The sequence below is a fragment of the Dunckerocampus dactyliophorus genome, chromosome 13 (assembly GCF_027744805.1).
Source record: "Dunckerocampus dactyliophorus isolate RoL2022-P2 chromosome 13, RoL_Ddac_1.1, whole genome shotgun sequence".
Classification (NCBI taxonomy): Eukaryota; Metazoa; Chordata; class Actinopteri; order Syngnathiformes; family Syngnathidae; genus Dunckerocampus; species Dunckerocampus dactyliophorus.
The window spans coordinates 17,663,742-17,678,954 of NC_072831.1; the positions used below are offsets into that span (position 1 = coordinate 17,663,742).

The 15,213-nt window shown below is 40.5% G+C and overlaps 3 protein-coding genes across 5 annotated transcripts; 2 read left to right on the plus strand and 1 right to left on the minus strand.

The window, feature by feature from the left end:
- The first annotated feature begins 231 nt into the window (after positions 1-231).
- Positions 232-9,720, plus strand: syf2 (SYF2 pre-mRNA-splicing factor). The gene is made up of 7 exons (XM_054795851.1): positions 232-279; positions 604-702; positions 952-1,077; positions 3,598-3,715; positions 5,200-5,290; positions 7,716-7,814; positions 8,296-9,720. Exons 1-7 carry the CDS (start codon positions 262-264, stop codon positions 8,459-8,461), a joined length of 717 nt encoding a protein of 238 aa, XP_054651826.1. The 5' UTR covers positions 232-261; the 3' UTR covers positions 8,462-9,720.
- On the minus strand, positions 3,759-12,970 carry rsrp1 (arginine/serine-rich protein 1). 3 transcript variants are annotated; one of them, XM_054795849.1, is made up of 7 exons: positions 12,689-12,970; positions 11,838-12,348; positions 11,580-11,749; positions 10,509-10,583; positions 10,271-10,436; positions 10,146-10,181; positions 3,759-10,056 (listed from the first exon to the last, which is right to left on the minus strand). In XM_054795849.1, exons 2-5 carry the CDS (start codon positions 12,343-12,345, stop codon positions 10,278-10,280), a joined length of 912 nt encoding a protein of 303 aa, XP_054651824.1. In that variant the 5' UTR covers positions 12,346-12,348; positions 12,689-12,970; the 3' UTR covers positions 3,759-10,056; positions 10,146-10,181; positions 10,271-10,277. The 3 variants fall into 3 exon arrangements, with proteins under 3 accessions (XP_054651824.1, XP_054651823.1, XP_054651825.1); XM_054795848.1 differs by having other exon boundaries at positions 3,760-10,056; positions 10,146-10,178; positions 12,689-12,967; XM_054795850.1 differs by lacking the exon at positions 3,759-10,056 and having other exon boundaries at positions 10,086-10,436; positions 12,851-12,915.
- Positions 12,971-13,386: 416 nt separating this feature from the next.
- Positions 13,387-15,146, plus strand: mgst3b (microsomal glutathione S-transferase 3b). Its single transcript, XM_054795852.1, has 4 exons — positions 13,387-13,600; positions 13,732-13,854; positions 14,080-14,152; positions 14,795-15,146. The coding sequence occupies exons 1-4, from the start codon at positions 13,475-13,477 to the stop codon at positions 14,893-14,895; spliced, it is 423 nt and encodes a 140-aa protein (XP_054651827.1). The 5' UTR covers positions 13,387-13,474; the 3' UTR covers positions 14,896-15,146.
- Positions 15,147-15,213: the final 67 nt, after the last annotated feature.

A 15,213-nucleotide genomic window follows, 5' to 3' on the forward strand; every position in this document is an offset into this window, starting at 1 on the left:
GAAAAACTGTAGTAAAATTACAATGTCATGTCACACCTCATTCCAGTACATCACATCACATAAAAATTTGAACTTACGTTTAATGTTTTAGTTTCTTAAAAATAAAGACATCATTGAAGTAAGGTATATTACAGTTTTTCAAGGTAAAAGAATAAGCGGTATAGAGTTATGGACATGAAAGTACATGTTTAAAAAAAAGCTGTATTGCGCAATATCCGCTCCGTTACGGAACTTCCGGTCCTCGTCTACCTTATAGTAGCAATGGCGTCCAGTACTGAGGTTCGTGTTTGATTTCCAATTTTAATGGCAAATCACTCGAATTAGTTATTTATTACTTATGAATTGCTTGTCGAAATGTCTACATACTGAGCCTAAGAGTGTACATAGTCAGTATGTTTTGAAACGGTCTGACTTTGTACCGACATTGTTGTTTTGCTAATGCTAGCTAATGTGAGCTAACGGCAGATCATGAAAATCCTCAAGCCGCGTTCTGATTTTTAGTCGTGTTTGACTTTCGTTTCTGTTCAAGGGTTGACTGGAATTTAAACACATTATTGTATGTTACAGTTGTTGGGTTTACTAACTAAGCGGTGTGGTTTCCAGGAGAAGAGTGCACCCATTCAGCAGGAGCCTACTGAAAGTATCACATCGTCAAAGAGAGAGGAGAGACTGCGGAAATTCCGAGAGTTGCATTTTAAACGGGTAGGTTTCGGGTTTTTAATGATAGTAGGTTTTGCCTCAGTTTGTTAGCGATATGTAGGTGACTGATTTCTATTTCCTGGTGCCCCTTGTGTCTCAAGTAGCCATGCTAACTGGCTTACAGCAGGGGTGTTCACATTTTTCAGCCTGCGAGCTACTTTTAAAATGATCTAGTCCCAAACATCTACCTCCTGCTTGCAACCCTACTATATACAGGAGATATTGACAGTTACTTTATATTTTCCTCTACAGAATGAAGCACGCAAGCTTAATCACCAGGAAGTTGTCGAAGAGGATAAGAGACTGAAACTACCCTCCAACTGGGAGGCTAAAAAAGCTAGACTGGAGTGGGAACTTGCTGAAGATGAGCGGAAAAAGGTATAAACAGTTGTATGCATAGTAAACATATCTATGAAGCGCTAAAAGTTGCATGATTATTTGGTCCCGCCAAGTACAGTTGTATTGACAATTTTTGCTCTGTCACATTTGCCCTGCATTTCTCCACTCGATAACTTAGGTTAGTACACTTAGATTTAGGGGTGCACAAATTACAATATTCTGTCCAATCAGCAATTACCGATCTTTAAAAAGCCTGACCTGCAGATTCCAATTTTGGCTGTTGCCAATTTATATTTTTATTTTTTAGAATTTTTGTTTTATAATTGACAGCATACACCTTCAGTGTTCCAATCTTAAAAACATTGAGCAATACAAAGTTTTTGTTTAAACTGCACTTGAGGTACTTCTTTCAAATATAAACGAAAATTCAGAAAATAGCTGTCCAAACTACTAAATGCTACGATTACTTTAGTTTCTTATTTTTCACATTTTAAAAACAAACAAATTAAGGAAATCACAAGGTTTGAGGTAGTAGGTCAAATAATCATCTACAGAGCAAAAGGGGACAGTGGCTGACTTTCAGTCCTTTGCGGAGATAGCTAAGATTGCTGGATAAGATTGATTTCATATGTAAGGATTGCCGAGCCCCCAAAATTAAGGAAACCAGCCAATCGATCAGTGCATGTTTACTTAGATTATTAGCCCCGCAGAGGAGGTTATGTTTTCATCTTGCAGTGTTATTCCAAGAATGTTCCTCGAGTACACGCAACAGCAGGGGTAGGCAAACTACGGTCCAGAGGCCACATCAGGCCAGCCAAGTGTTTGAATCCGGCCCGCCAGTTGCTTCCAAAGTATTTAATTTTGTCTTATCCAGTAAAAAAGATTGTAAAATTCAATTTCATTATTTGGTGTGGTCTGATGTTTGGAGTGCTCCTGAAAAAAGGGACACAAGCACGTATAGCAGATTGTATGACACTTTTGCAGATAAAACTAGACTTTAGGTCGCCATTTCAACATGTTTAGTTTGGGAGCGGGAAGGTTAGTGTTTGTCATGACATTCTGCCACGATTGACCGCCGGGGAAATACTTCCCCACGCAAACGTCCCTTCTCCTCAGGATGACAGTATTTTATTCATATTTATATATCAATTTCCACGACATTCCACACTTAACAGTAGATTTAGTATTATTTGGCCAATTGCGTGATTCCATTAACATGGAAATCATAGGGCTCTCTAAAAGGGACACACTTTGTCCGGCAAGATTAATGTAACAATCAAAAACAGTTTTTAAAATTGGGTCAGAAAGCGTAACTTGTGTAAACATTAAGCTAAGACATTATTACCGTAAATTGTGGCTATAATATAAGCCGCATCCACTAAATTTAAAGACAAAAAAGATTTGTCTATACAGCTCAGGTGTCCATGTTGTAACATGTGATATTTAGTACACAGAATGATGTTACGTAAAGATATTTAAACTTTTAATTAAATGTTTGTTTGTGCCGAACAATGCATATATAACGGCTGGTTAAACAGTAGCTTACAAGAAAAGTCATCCATCGCTGTCTTCATTTTCCTTGTCGTCTTCATTGTCGGAATTGAACAGCCTCATGATTTCTTCATCACACACCTTGTCAGTCTCTCTCGCTCTCTCTCTCTCTTTTGTTGTCGCTCTCAGTTGCCACTTTCTTCTCGAGGTAAATTAGCCCTTGAGCTCGTCCTGTCCGTCACGCAGTAGTCCAGCCTTTCGAAACCCGTTGGTGATAGTGAATTTTTAACAGGATCCACTGGCATCGATTGTCTTTAACCTGAAAGCTGCATTATATGCATTTCTTTGTGTGTTTTCCATGATGAGGGTGTGTGCGTGAAGCACAAAATGGTTTTTCTGAAGCTTAAGAGATGATGGGAAATTAGAACGCGATCATAAATTAGCCGCATCACAGTATAAGCCGCAGGGTTCAAAGCGTGAGACAAAAGTAGCAGCTTGAACACCGGCAATCACGGTATGTATGATTCATTTATTTTCCTAAAGTGACAGAAAAACATTATACAACCTGCCATATGTGATATTACAATTTCGGTCAAATTTACATGCACAGAATACGTCCAAAAATATTGTATTATCTGTGATGATTTATGTAGGGCTATTATTTAGTTATACATTTTTTGTAATACATAGTCATTACCAAGAGCTATAACAGGCACAAACAAATAATGCATTGCATATTATGTGGTTAAAATACAGCTGCCTGTGATTATAGTGTACACTTGCCCAGTAGGTTGTTTCTTGTGCACACGAAGCTTTGAGACATGAACCCTTTCTCAAACTAATTGCTCAAGTGGTGCGATGCCTCATGAGGCTTCATCTCACCATCACTACCAGATTGTAAATAAGCAGCAGAAAAGGATTGATCTTACTGTTGTACGAATATTGAGTGGGTGAAATGGAGACAGTCCGCAGCAAATATTCTATTGAGTCATTCCTCCAAACAGCTAGAATTTACTCTTTACTTATGATTGGTCCGTAGTTTGTAAGTATTGTGACTTTGTTTTTCAGGAATGTGCTGCAAGAGGTGAGGACTACAACAGAGTGAAACTCCTGGACATCACGGCTGATGATGCAGAGCGGTGGGAGAGAAAGAAAAAGAAGAAAAACCCAGACACAGGATTTGCAGGTTGGTATGCACTGAAGACAACACAGATCCAGCTCTTTTTTATTTTATTGTTGAGATTGGTACAGTATAGAGCAGTGGTTCTCAACTGGTGGGTTGCGATCCAAAAGTGGGTCACCGGGAAAAAAATAAAATTGCGTAATGACCTGATGTCCCTGAATGCACCTTGCATCTGTGCCGTTTTCTTGCTACACCACCACCAGTTGTGTGCCATGTTTATGGGCGACTTGGCCAAGCTCTAGAAGGAGGGGGAAAAACATTGAGTGTGAATTTAGCGTAACCGCTCCAGCTCACGTTGTGTTGCATCGGGGATTCCCCCTACAAGGAAGACTCGTAGGTCTGTTGACCCAGACAGAGCGGTGGTCTACAGAAGAAATGGACCTCCTATTAGTATTATTACTAAACTTACCTGTTGAGTTAATCAGGGAAAAAAGTTCAATTTGTATATTTAAATCTTTTTTTAATTGTACTTTTTGTTAATCTGAGGAGTTGAATGAGAGCAATTGGACTAGCTTGATTTCCTTAAAGATGTTTCACCTCTCATCCAGGTCCAAGTCTGATTAAACTCCTCAGATATACCATGTACTGAAAACGTACTTTTTGTTCAAATCATTTTTACATTTGTGGATCAACTGTTGTTCCCGAGCAGGAAGAAGGCAGCATATAATGCTTGCAACACTTTAGAAAGCTAGCGCCTGCTAGGCAGAGGCGAACAGGCCTTTTAAATATAAGATATTTAAGAAGTTTTACTTGCACAATTTCTGCAATTTGAGTCGCCACTTGTCATTGAGGGTTGATAGTGGGTCCCGCAGCCAAACCAGTTGAGAACCACTGGTATAAAGGAGTGGTCGTCAAACAGTTTTCTGGGTTCTCTGTTGTCAATGCCAAATCATTTCGCATTCAGGGCCATTTTTGTTTACCATGACACACATTTGCAACAGCCAGCCTCAACAGTGTTATTTATGTCATCCGTAGAAGGAGTAGGTGAATTTATATATTCAAAAAGGTGTTTTCTTGCACACTTTGGGCCCCTTAACACCACTTTAACATTTTAAGTCAGCTTCCTGTCACCACATTATCTTTAATTCTCATGTCAATGGTGCCTTTTGATTAGCTGTCAACACATGACACAGTGCGCTTCGCTTAATGCATAAATGGCCCTGTCTGTTGATCATAAAGACTGCTAAAGATAGCAGAAGAAAGCTTCAAATTGAGGTAGTCACACATTGCTTTCCCCATTTACATTCACGTCTAATAGAGTTAGCGTTGCCCCTATGAGTTTAACATGCTTTAACTTTGTCAGGAAGTGATATGGAACTTTAGTGATGTTATTTTCAGGTTGTGTGTCTACTAAAAGAGCTTGATATGTCAAATATGGCTACTATTGTCTTGTCGCAAATTATCACCATAGGACCAGAAAGGGAGGCTGCTTGTTGTGAGCTCTCTTAAATGTTCCCTCTCACACACACCATCATATCCAAATGCAGGTTATGCTGAGGCACAATTCAGACAGTATCAGAGGCTCACCAAGCAGATCAGACCCGACATGCAAAACTATGAGAAACAGCGAGAAGAATGGTGAGTAGGTGCCCATGTATTTGGTCAGTGGTACAGCATCTGTATGTCAAGATAAGACTCAGGTGTCTTTTGGGCAATGCAGGTGGTCCTCAGGTTACATCATCACGACTTTTGCTGTTTGGCGATTACATACGCACTCCCATAAATTAATTACTTAATTTTGGTCCATTAACACTGGACTAACTTCCTTCAGCACATGCAACGGACAAATACATGCTGCGTCCTGCAAAGATGCGTGCAGCGTCCGCTGCGGATGGATACTGTACAGTGTGGTGTCCATTCACAGCTACACAGAGTGAATGTCTGTTATTAACTTTTAGCACTTCATTATGTGTACTCGGGATGCACTGATGCACTTTTTTTCACTTCCGATGTGATATCTGCCGATACGATACAATTCAGAAACCAGAACTTTGTTTGCTTACTTAACATGCAACCACACTAAAAGAATATCAGCAAATGTAGCTGTCTCCATACATGCAGCACACACGGATCAGTCTCATCCATAAGGTCTACAAGTGTAATGCAGGCTTTTCTGGCGGAAGTGTGCTGCGAAAAAGAAAAGCCATCACCATGGAAGTGAAAATAAACATCAGAAGCTCTGAGAGAGAGGAGAAACAACGCCCAGCAATGTTGGCTGCATTTTTGGTCTTCACAGTTCAACTGTGACATCTGTCTTGCCGGATAAACATCGTATCCTTGACCATGTAAAAGGATTTGCTCCTATGAAAGCGACAGCGATTACTCAGCAACATAGTGGTTTTATTATTAAGATGGAAAGGTTGCTCGTGCTTTCGCTTGAAGACCACAATCAACATTTTATCGCAATGAGCCTTGCGTTGATTCAGGAAGTGATCTACATCAGCGCCTTCTACTTTGTCCTACCAATAACCCACAGGGACAAAAGTAAGTTGTTCTCTTTTTATTACCGTTTTGTTTAATTCTTGTACAATATTTAGTAGGGATGCTACAGTGGATATGCATATACTGATCAATACCGATCACAAATACCAACTGATCAATACCGATCACAAATACCCATCACCTGTTGCAGCCTGTAGAGACCCTTGTGTGCAGTGTAGAGTCCTGCTCAAGTGTCTTGGGTAGAGGCCCCCTCCCACTTTCCTCCACACTGTACAGGCATGTGGTGGAAAACCCAAACAAACATGTCCGCCGTGTGGAACTTATGTGCTATTTGTGAGAGTGATGCAAAGTTTGCATTCTGCAACACATGCCAGGAAAAATATCTTTCATTGAATATGCCATTTGAAGAACAAACACTTGACAGAGCATGGAGAGTTATGGTGTGTCGCAGCCAATGCTGGGCAACACTCGGCCGTATGTGCAAGTCAGTCGGAAGGCTAAGCAAATAACCCCAAAAATAATTGAATTAATCGGACTAGATGTCTAGCCTTTCTCAGCGGTGGAAGACACTGGTTTCCGCTGACTGCTGTCTCACTTGGAGCCCAGCTATGTGCTAACTTGAAGTTACTCTTGCATCAAAAGTCTCCTTGCAAAAGACGTCTCATCCTCTGTAAGTTTCTCGAGTGATATGTCTCGAAAAAGTAAGCAGGGGTGCAACCAAAAATTCTGGGCCGCATGAAAAAAAAATGTTGCCCCCCCACGTTTTTACTTTACCGATTACGCAGGGGCCATTAGTATAGTATTAGTACCAATATCGCTATTGATGAATAAATAGAAATGTTTACAGTTAATCCATGTGATTGGTATCAGCCAATCTCACTCATGAATTATTGGAATCCAAGCACCCCTGGTGTTTTAGTACTGTATTTTATGTCCTTCAGTGTGAGGAGTTCATTTAGGTTTACTTTAGGTGCATATTCGAATTGGATCAAAGCTCAACTTACATCAAAGTCGAGGAACGAAATACGTACGTAACCCGGGGATCACTTGACATACTCGTTTTTGTTTGTTTTTTTTTTTACAAATATCTGACAAGACCCACATAAATGATATATGTACCCATCTCTGCTGTAATAACCATCACTAGTCAAGTATAATCAATCACAAGGATTTCCATTCACTCCATCACATGTGCACAAAGTACATCTTGTCCATAAACTGCTGCACCCCAGTTTGCCCTAGGGGTAGTTTCATCCAGACTGTACACTGTAATTTAAAGATTTTAAGGTCGAGATTTACTTCATGCGCATGAAGGTCAAACAAGCAAAAAAAATTTTTTAAAAAAGGACAAGAAAGCGCCTGCAGGGTTTTTTGCCCTTAAATGTTGCCGTATGCAGAACCGTGAATGATGCACCGACACATTTTGCCCCGAGCAACACCATCATCTTTCCTCAGAATGACCCAGCTCACAATAGTAGAAGAGAGAAGCACGTTTTAAGTGTGATAAAATGCTGATTAGCTATGGTTGGGCATTTATAATTTCTTTTGCCGTACTCCACAGTGGTGAGGACTTCCACCCCACATCCAATAGCCTGATCCATGGCACCCATGTCCCGGCCCAGGAGGGCATTGACCGTATGGTGGAAGATGTCGAGAAACAGTAAGCCTCAGTCAAAAGGAGATTACACTGGCACTTTCCCATCCTGTCATTTCCTTTCAAGACACCTTGTGCTGAATGGTTATTGGTGCCTCCCGTCAGTCCTCTAAATTGATGGGAAAGTCTTGCTCCTCAGTAGAATGAATAGAATTAACTCAAGAATGTTCCCAATGGCACCGTGTAGGCTTAGCCTGGATGAATTTGGCTGCCTTATTCAACACCCAAATAGTCCAAATGGTTTTGTTGAATATCTCCCACACACTACAAACAAATCTCTCACTGGCCACAACATTAAGACAATCCAATGATATGAGTAAAAAAAAAAATGGTGTGCATCTTGTTGATAATATACAGGACTGCAGTACCAGCTGCAAACAACACATTGAAGAATCTATGTTACAAGATTGAATGCTCACTGTGTATTTTGCCCAGTTTCATTCTCCTAATCATCAACCACTAAGCAGCTGTATTTGCGTTTGTGCAGAATTGAGAAGCGGGCCAAATACAGCCGACGCAGGGCTTACAACGACGATGCAGATATTGACTACATTAACGAGAGGAACGCCAAGTTCAACAAGAAGGCCGAACGCTTCTACGGCAAATACACGGCAGAGATCAAGCAGAACTTGGAGAGAGGCACTGCTGTTTGAGTTGTCACATTTGTGGATGCATTCCATTATAGGTCATGAAAGTGCTTATTGCACGTGTTTTTATATAAATTGCTTTGAGCTGTCTAATGTAACGTGTACAGTTTAAGAAAACACTTTGGACTATTCTCACCCTTACTCTTTAAATAAACCATTTCCAATTATTCGTCAATGTAGAACACTAGGTGTGATTTGTGTGTCTCATGACAGCCAGCCTTTTCAATTTTGAGCATGAGAATGAACTGCCATTAAGTAGCATCAAACCTCAGGGCTTGTTTGGTGGTAAATGTTCACTGACAAATATGTTTGATGTAGGTGCAGTGATAAGGAGCAACAGGAGCGTAATTCAATTCATTATCATTCCTGTCTTTGTCTAATCAACTTGCCTCAAGCAGCAACATGAGCAAGAGGGCCTTGTGACTGAGCGGAGATAAAAGCAAGGCAAGTCATTCCCATGCAATATTGTCCCACTAGGCTGGCACTGCAAGCCCTTACATCAGTGAATTAACTTGAGCTGTTAACTTCTTGTTATCTGGATAATACTCAATTTTAGCTGTTATGATTGCATAACAGTAAAATGAGTTGAATTTAAATTGCCCTTCAAATAAAGTTCAGCAAATAGCAGCCAATGAAGAAAAACCATGCAAGCATTATACTGTATTAAGTCATGCTACAAAAGTGGTTATGGTTAACAAAAGTGATGCCATGTGTCATTTACAAATTCGACATGTGGCCTGCCCACTGTATTCAGTTGAGTTCAAGGGTCAACACCTGTTGACTAAATACCCTAGAACAAAAACTAACCAATTTATGGGACAACAGCGACATTGTGAGGCTGTCATGAGAACTGCATTGGGTAAGTTATACGCACTTGGACACAGTAATAACATATGCCTTTATTAGTCCCACAAGGGGAAATTCCAATAAATATATAATATAAATCATGAAATGATTGAGTGGATCACAGTGGTATAAAGAGCAAAAAAACAATTGTTTGGCGTTTGTATTTTATTACTTTTGTATTATTGTTTGACCTTGTGGGGACTTCATGGTCAATGTCATACAAGCAAGTCTGTCGCTAGATTGCATAGCATGACTTGTGGCAGGACTTCAGTATTACTTTCATTCCCTGTATAAGACCACTGCCACACAGGCCGTTTTTGCCCATTATTAACCCACAACTGTATTAATTGTGTGAACCTGGAGAATATGCCTCTTTGAGTCGACACACTACATAATTGTGGACCATTCCGTACATCCATGCTATATATCCGCTAGGTTTAAAAGTGTATCTTATGAACTTGTGCTTAAGTGAGAACTTTTGTCCCCATACATAGACTATGGCAGTGTTGTGTACCCCCCGAGCCTTTTTGTCATACCATGAGTACCCCCTCACTCATACGCATTAATTCTCCATAAGTAAAATGTCACACAGCTCTTTGGTGCAGCTGTGCCACAGATCGTCTCCTTGGAGGGAACTAGTTTGTTCCATTTGATTGTCTGGCTTAATGCGAAATGACTGAATATTTACTTTTCATCTTGGAATTTCAATGTTTCCATGTACCCCCTGCAATTTGCCATGGTTGAGAATCCCCGGTCTATGGAGCAAAGAATGCACTGGTTTATTTTCATCATAATTTTATTGGAGCAACATAATTACAGAACTAAGGGAAAGAAATAACCCCACCTGAATGATTTCAACACTTCTTGCCACTTATATCATCTGGAGGAAAAAAAAACAACCTATCACTATGAAATGAGTGGCACATATGTACAGTATTTGCAGCGTCCTTGTAATGGTGTGCCACCTACGCCAATCCTAATGTGACTTGTTGCGTGTTTGTTTGCGTGCACTTGAGGACCGGCTGGGCATGACTGGGATCCAGTGGCCATATGGCTTGCTGCTTTCATAGCTGTCAACGCTGGCAGTTACCTTTGCACTAGATGGTGAGGTCACTGTTGGCTTTGCCACACAGTTCTGGAAGAACAAGAGGACACTGAAATAAAAAAACACTTTCTGAGAAATAAAACAAATACTGAGACCGCTTACATTGATGCTGAAAGTTATGCCTTTTGTTTTTGGGGACATCTTCAGGCTGGCGGTAGTGGCTTCTGCTTCATTGTGCTGTTTCATAAAGACAAAAGTAGGCCAACGAGTAAGACATCAGTGGACAGAGTGTTTCACTTTTGACATTGTATACTCATTCTATGTGGCCGCATTACTGCTATAGCACTTTTACTGCATAAAACCACATGCACATTTTAGTCTCACTGTTGTCGGAGCTGACTCCTTGGTAGGCACCTCATGTACGAACTTATCTTTGCCATATGGAGAGGACTTCTTCATCAGGTTTTAGTTCTTGACAGGAATACTATATAGCACACTCCCGCACTCCATCAGCGAGTGGTGGATTCTGCTAAATAATGATGACCCATTTCAACTGCAAACCATAGATACATTGGTCATGTCAACACAGTACTGCCTGTAGTACGTAGCGCAACAGTCCTCCAATTGCTTGTGTACATTTCTATGTGTTATCATTTACATGTGTGAATCCATGTACAGTTTAAAGAACGCATTTTGTGCAGGACAAAAATCAGTCAACCTTTCACGCAAACTTATTGTCGTCACCCAAGTCACATGACAGCCTTTTAATCCCAGGTGCCGATGACTGAAGGAGACCAGTGTCATGTTATCTATGAAGACAGGAATAAATACAGAAAGTATGTGCATTCCCTCAGGGTTCCAAAAGGTCAACACAAGACACAGGAAATACATCACAAAACACACACTTGTATTGACAGTTTTCTGTAAACATTTGTCTCCATGTGTGTACCAGCTGGATCTTACTATTGTTTCAAATATTTTGCCAAAGCAAAACTAAATCAAATTATCCACATGATCATGAATATTACTGTGTATCTACAACTAATAATCTACATTTATATTGCACAGTACATACATACACTTTCATTGTGTCTGTATTGTAATGTGTGGCTGATGCAACTGAGTCATTTACTGCAATAATTTGCTAATCAGGACGGCACTTACTCCACCACTAGACTCTGACCAAACCTAATCTTGGTAGTGTGATGTGTGTAGTGTACGGCAGACACCCACCTTTGATGACATCTTTTCAGGTTGTGGTCTCACCCATGGCTCTGGAGAGGCTAATGCCCATTCTGGCTCCTCTGGCAGGATTGGTTTCGCACTCTCAGGAAGTTCCAGCTTCTCCACTCCCAGCAGCTTCATAGCATTGACCTTTGCCGCTTTCAGAAGTTCTCGTTTATCTGAGAGATAAAAAAATACTGATAATGTAATCGTGTACATGATTGCATACAGACTTGTGACTATACCAATTTCAACTGTTTTATTTACCTTCCAAGCTCAAACTGACTGAACTTCCTGATGACCCTGAGGAGCTCCTGTAGGATCTGGGTGGAGATCTGGAAAACCTGTTAGAACGACTCTCAGCTGTGCTGCGCCTCCTCCAACCCATTGAAGACCTGTAGTAAGACCTGGCGAGCGATCTGGAACTGGGGCGTCTACGGTACCTGCAGGACCTGTCCGGCAATGGTGAGCGGCTGTAGGATCGAGAGTGCGCCCTATGGCTGTGTGATGGGCGGCGGTCATAAGTGTATCTTCGATGGCTGCGGCAGTGGGAATGCCTATGACAACGGGGATGCGAGCGGGACCTGGAACGAGAGGAGGAACCACTGCTGGATGTTGAAGACCTGTGCTGTCTCCTGTTGCTGCCAGATGTCGACGAAGGGCTACTTTCATAACTGGAGTGGTGGGATGAAGGGCTACTCTGATCAGAACACCCACTGAGACCATCACTCTGGTCAACATTGGCCATTGGATCAGACTCGTCGCCCTTGGTCATTGTCTTGGGACAAGCAGGGGGAAAGAACACAAAACATGTTACTGAGTACTCCAAAAATAAGCCGCCCCACCCGCAAAATGTAACGCTGTGATTTAAAAGGTTGATTGCGCAATCGTGTTTGCCTCGTCTGTCTGGAGTTAACAAGGCGACGTTACGTAACGACAACGTACTGGAAAATTCCACATGACGCAGGATAGCTAGCCAGTTTTAGCTGGCATGTTTTCTCTCCCTATCCAGACTTTGTCGATTGATGACGACACCACAAGAATATTAAAACACATTAATTCAACCACTGGTAGACACGAGTGACAAAAACAAGCAGCAAAAAAACGGAGACTCTTACCAGATAGGCGGGCGCTTTAGCTGAAACCGTATTTGGGGTAACCAGCGGAAGATTTTAGAAGGTATTAAAATAACGTTTCTAGGTTAATATATTTCTGCGACCGTTCGCGTCTTTACACTTCTGCTGTCGTCACCACAAATTAAGCAGAGGGAGTACAGTTACAGTACTTCTCTTCTGGAAAATTCCAGTCACCTACTGCCGCTGCTGCTGCTTCTTCTTCTTCTTCTTCTTCTTCCTGTTTTTCTGCTTTTGCTTCGTCGACGACCTCTATCGGCCTTTGTGAATGAACGCATCCAACGCATTATAAAAGATATAAACGTTATAAAAGATTAAAAAAAAAAAAAGTCAATATAGCGAATCATTCTGTAGTATTACAAATTTCTTTCACAAAAAGGACTTGAATATTGGAAGACAGCTAAGAGATAAATTCATAGAAAACGCCGAAATGTGAAATGCAGTATCTGCGAGAAAATTTAATGCATTGTTAGGTGAAATTGCGCGTATAAGTGGGTCTGCGATAAGAATGTGAGGAATATAAACATCACAGACCATGTATCAGCCAGCATCTTTGAATAACTACTGTAAAATGTCACTGGAAATCTCGCGATATGTTGTGGGCATCACTTACGTAAAGTGTCTCGCGATATTGTATTCATTACTTCAGTACAGTAATGGCAACGGAGGTCTCGCGATATTTTACACATCCACTTAAAGATCTGCAATACCTGCGCCAGTAGTGAGAAAGTGTGAACTTCGTCTGTGAAGGCCACCAAATATCGACCAAAGATGGATATTCTGACTGTTTTGCCCCCTCATTTTGGATATGTCATATTCACATACCTTTACAGCTGGATTATGCTCGCGTATCTAGGTTTAAAAGTTGGAGCAGCAAGGAAGAAGTACAATGTTAAGGTAGGCTAATGTTTTTTACACAGTATATCGATGCTACACCATTTCTATTTTTGTAGAAATAGTGGTTAAGTATGGGACAGTCACTGTGTTTCTTTTTTTAATCGGATCTTCTCGTGTGCGCTATTGTGCAGTATCCAACGATGTACAGCGACAAGGAGCAGGTATTCAACTGTATCCAGAGAGCACATCAGAATACACTTGAGGTTTATCCTCAGTGGCTTATTTTCCAGACCATCGCAGCCCTTGTCTACCCGGTTTGTATTATTTTTATCCTTTGTGCATAAGACCAGACTTACATGCATCAAAAATGGTTTATTGACGCTTCAGTTTTTCTGGGAGTGGCCTTCATGAACTTTGGCACAAATTCCTTTGATAACGGAGTCAGCACCAAATGACGTTGTCACAATGAGTTTGCACATTTTCACGAGTCTTGCTTTTAATATCGCTTTGTTCTTTGCCTTTTTTGCTTGAAATTGTAGCTGTCAGCGTCAGTGCTGGGTGCCATTTGGGTGACCAGCAGGCTATCGTATGCCTGGGGCTATTACACTGGAGGTAAGTATTTGCAATAAATAATATTAATATTCAGTTTTAAATTGGCATTCTTATGTTCTATACATTCACTACACCCTAGGTTCCCAAAGTGGGGTGCGCATACCCCCAGGGGTACACCAATTTTCAAAGGGGGTATTTGAATAAAAATAAAAAACAAATATGAAATATTTCAACAATGTACTTCTTAATTGTGATTATCGCTGACAGCTAACGGAAACCTCAAATTGAGTATTTCATAAGGTGTTAAACGTTGTCAAAAAGTTCCGTATTGTAAACTACTTGTTTGCACACTTAGAGGTACAAATTGAGTCTTTGATTCGTCTTTTTGTCTGAACTAAACTCCTCAAATCTAAAAACTAAATATCTAACAACTTTCCAAAGATGAACTTTGTGCAGTGGCTGATAAAGTTGAGGTGTGGATACAGCCAGCTGAAATGCGTGACTGCAAAATCTGAACTCAGCTTGTACCAGCAGACTGTTGCCTCTTGAGCCCCTTTTGCATGATAAATTGTTTGAAGAAACTGGCTTTCCACAGAACATTGATGCTAACTGTAACATTTAAAGAAAATGCTGATTTCAATAAATAAAGCATTATGTACAGTATTTTTTTAATATAATAATCTGACTTTTGTTTCATTGCAGATCCTGCTAAGAGGATGAATGGTGCCTATGGCTACATTGGATACTTGGGGGTCATCTTTCTTTCCATATCTGTTGCTTTGCAGTTACTTGCCGTTTTTTAAGATCATTCCCACCACTTCCCACGTACTCTAACTGAAAATATCATTGATTTTATTTACCACTATTTTACAATGTGTCAGACTTCCATGAGATTGCAATATTAATTGTATAATAAGATGATCTTCATGGACTAGTGAATATGCACTGTTTTGATATGCTATGTTTTATTGACTGATGACATAATGACTGTTTTTTTTTTTTAATCTAACGTTCTCTGCCGTATTCCGTTAATAAATATAAATCTTCTTGCTTTGTTTGACCATTTTCACTTGAAAAATAACTGAGTAAACTTTGAAGCGTTTGTTACTTTGTTTACTCTG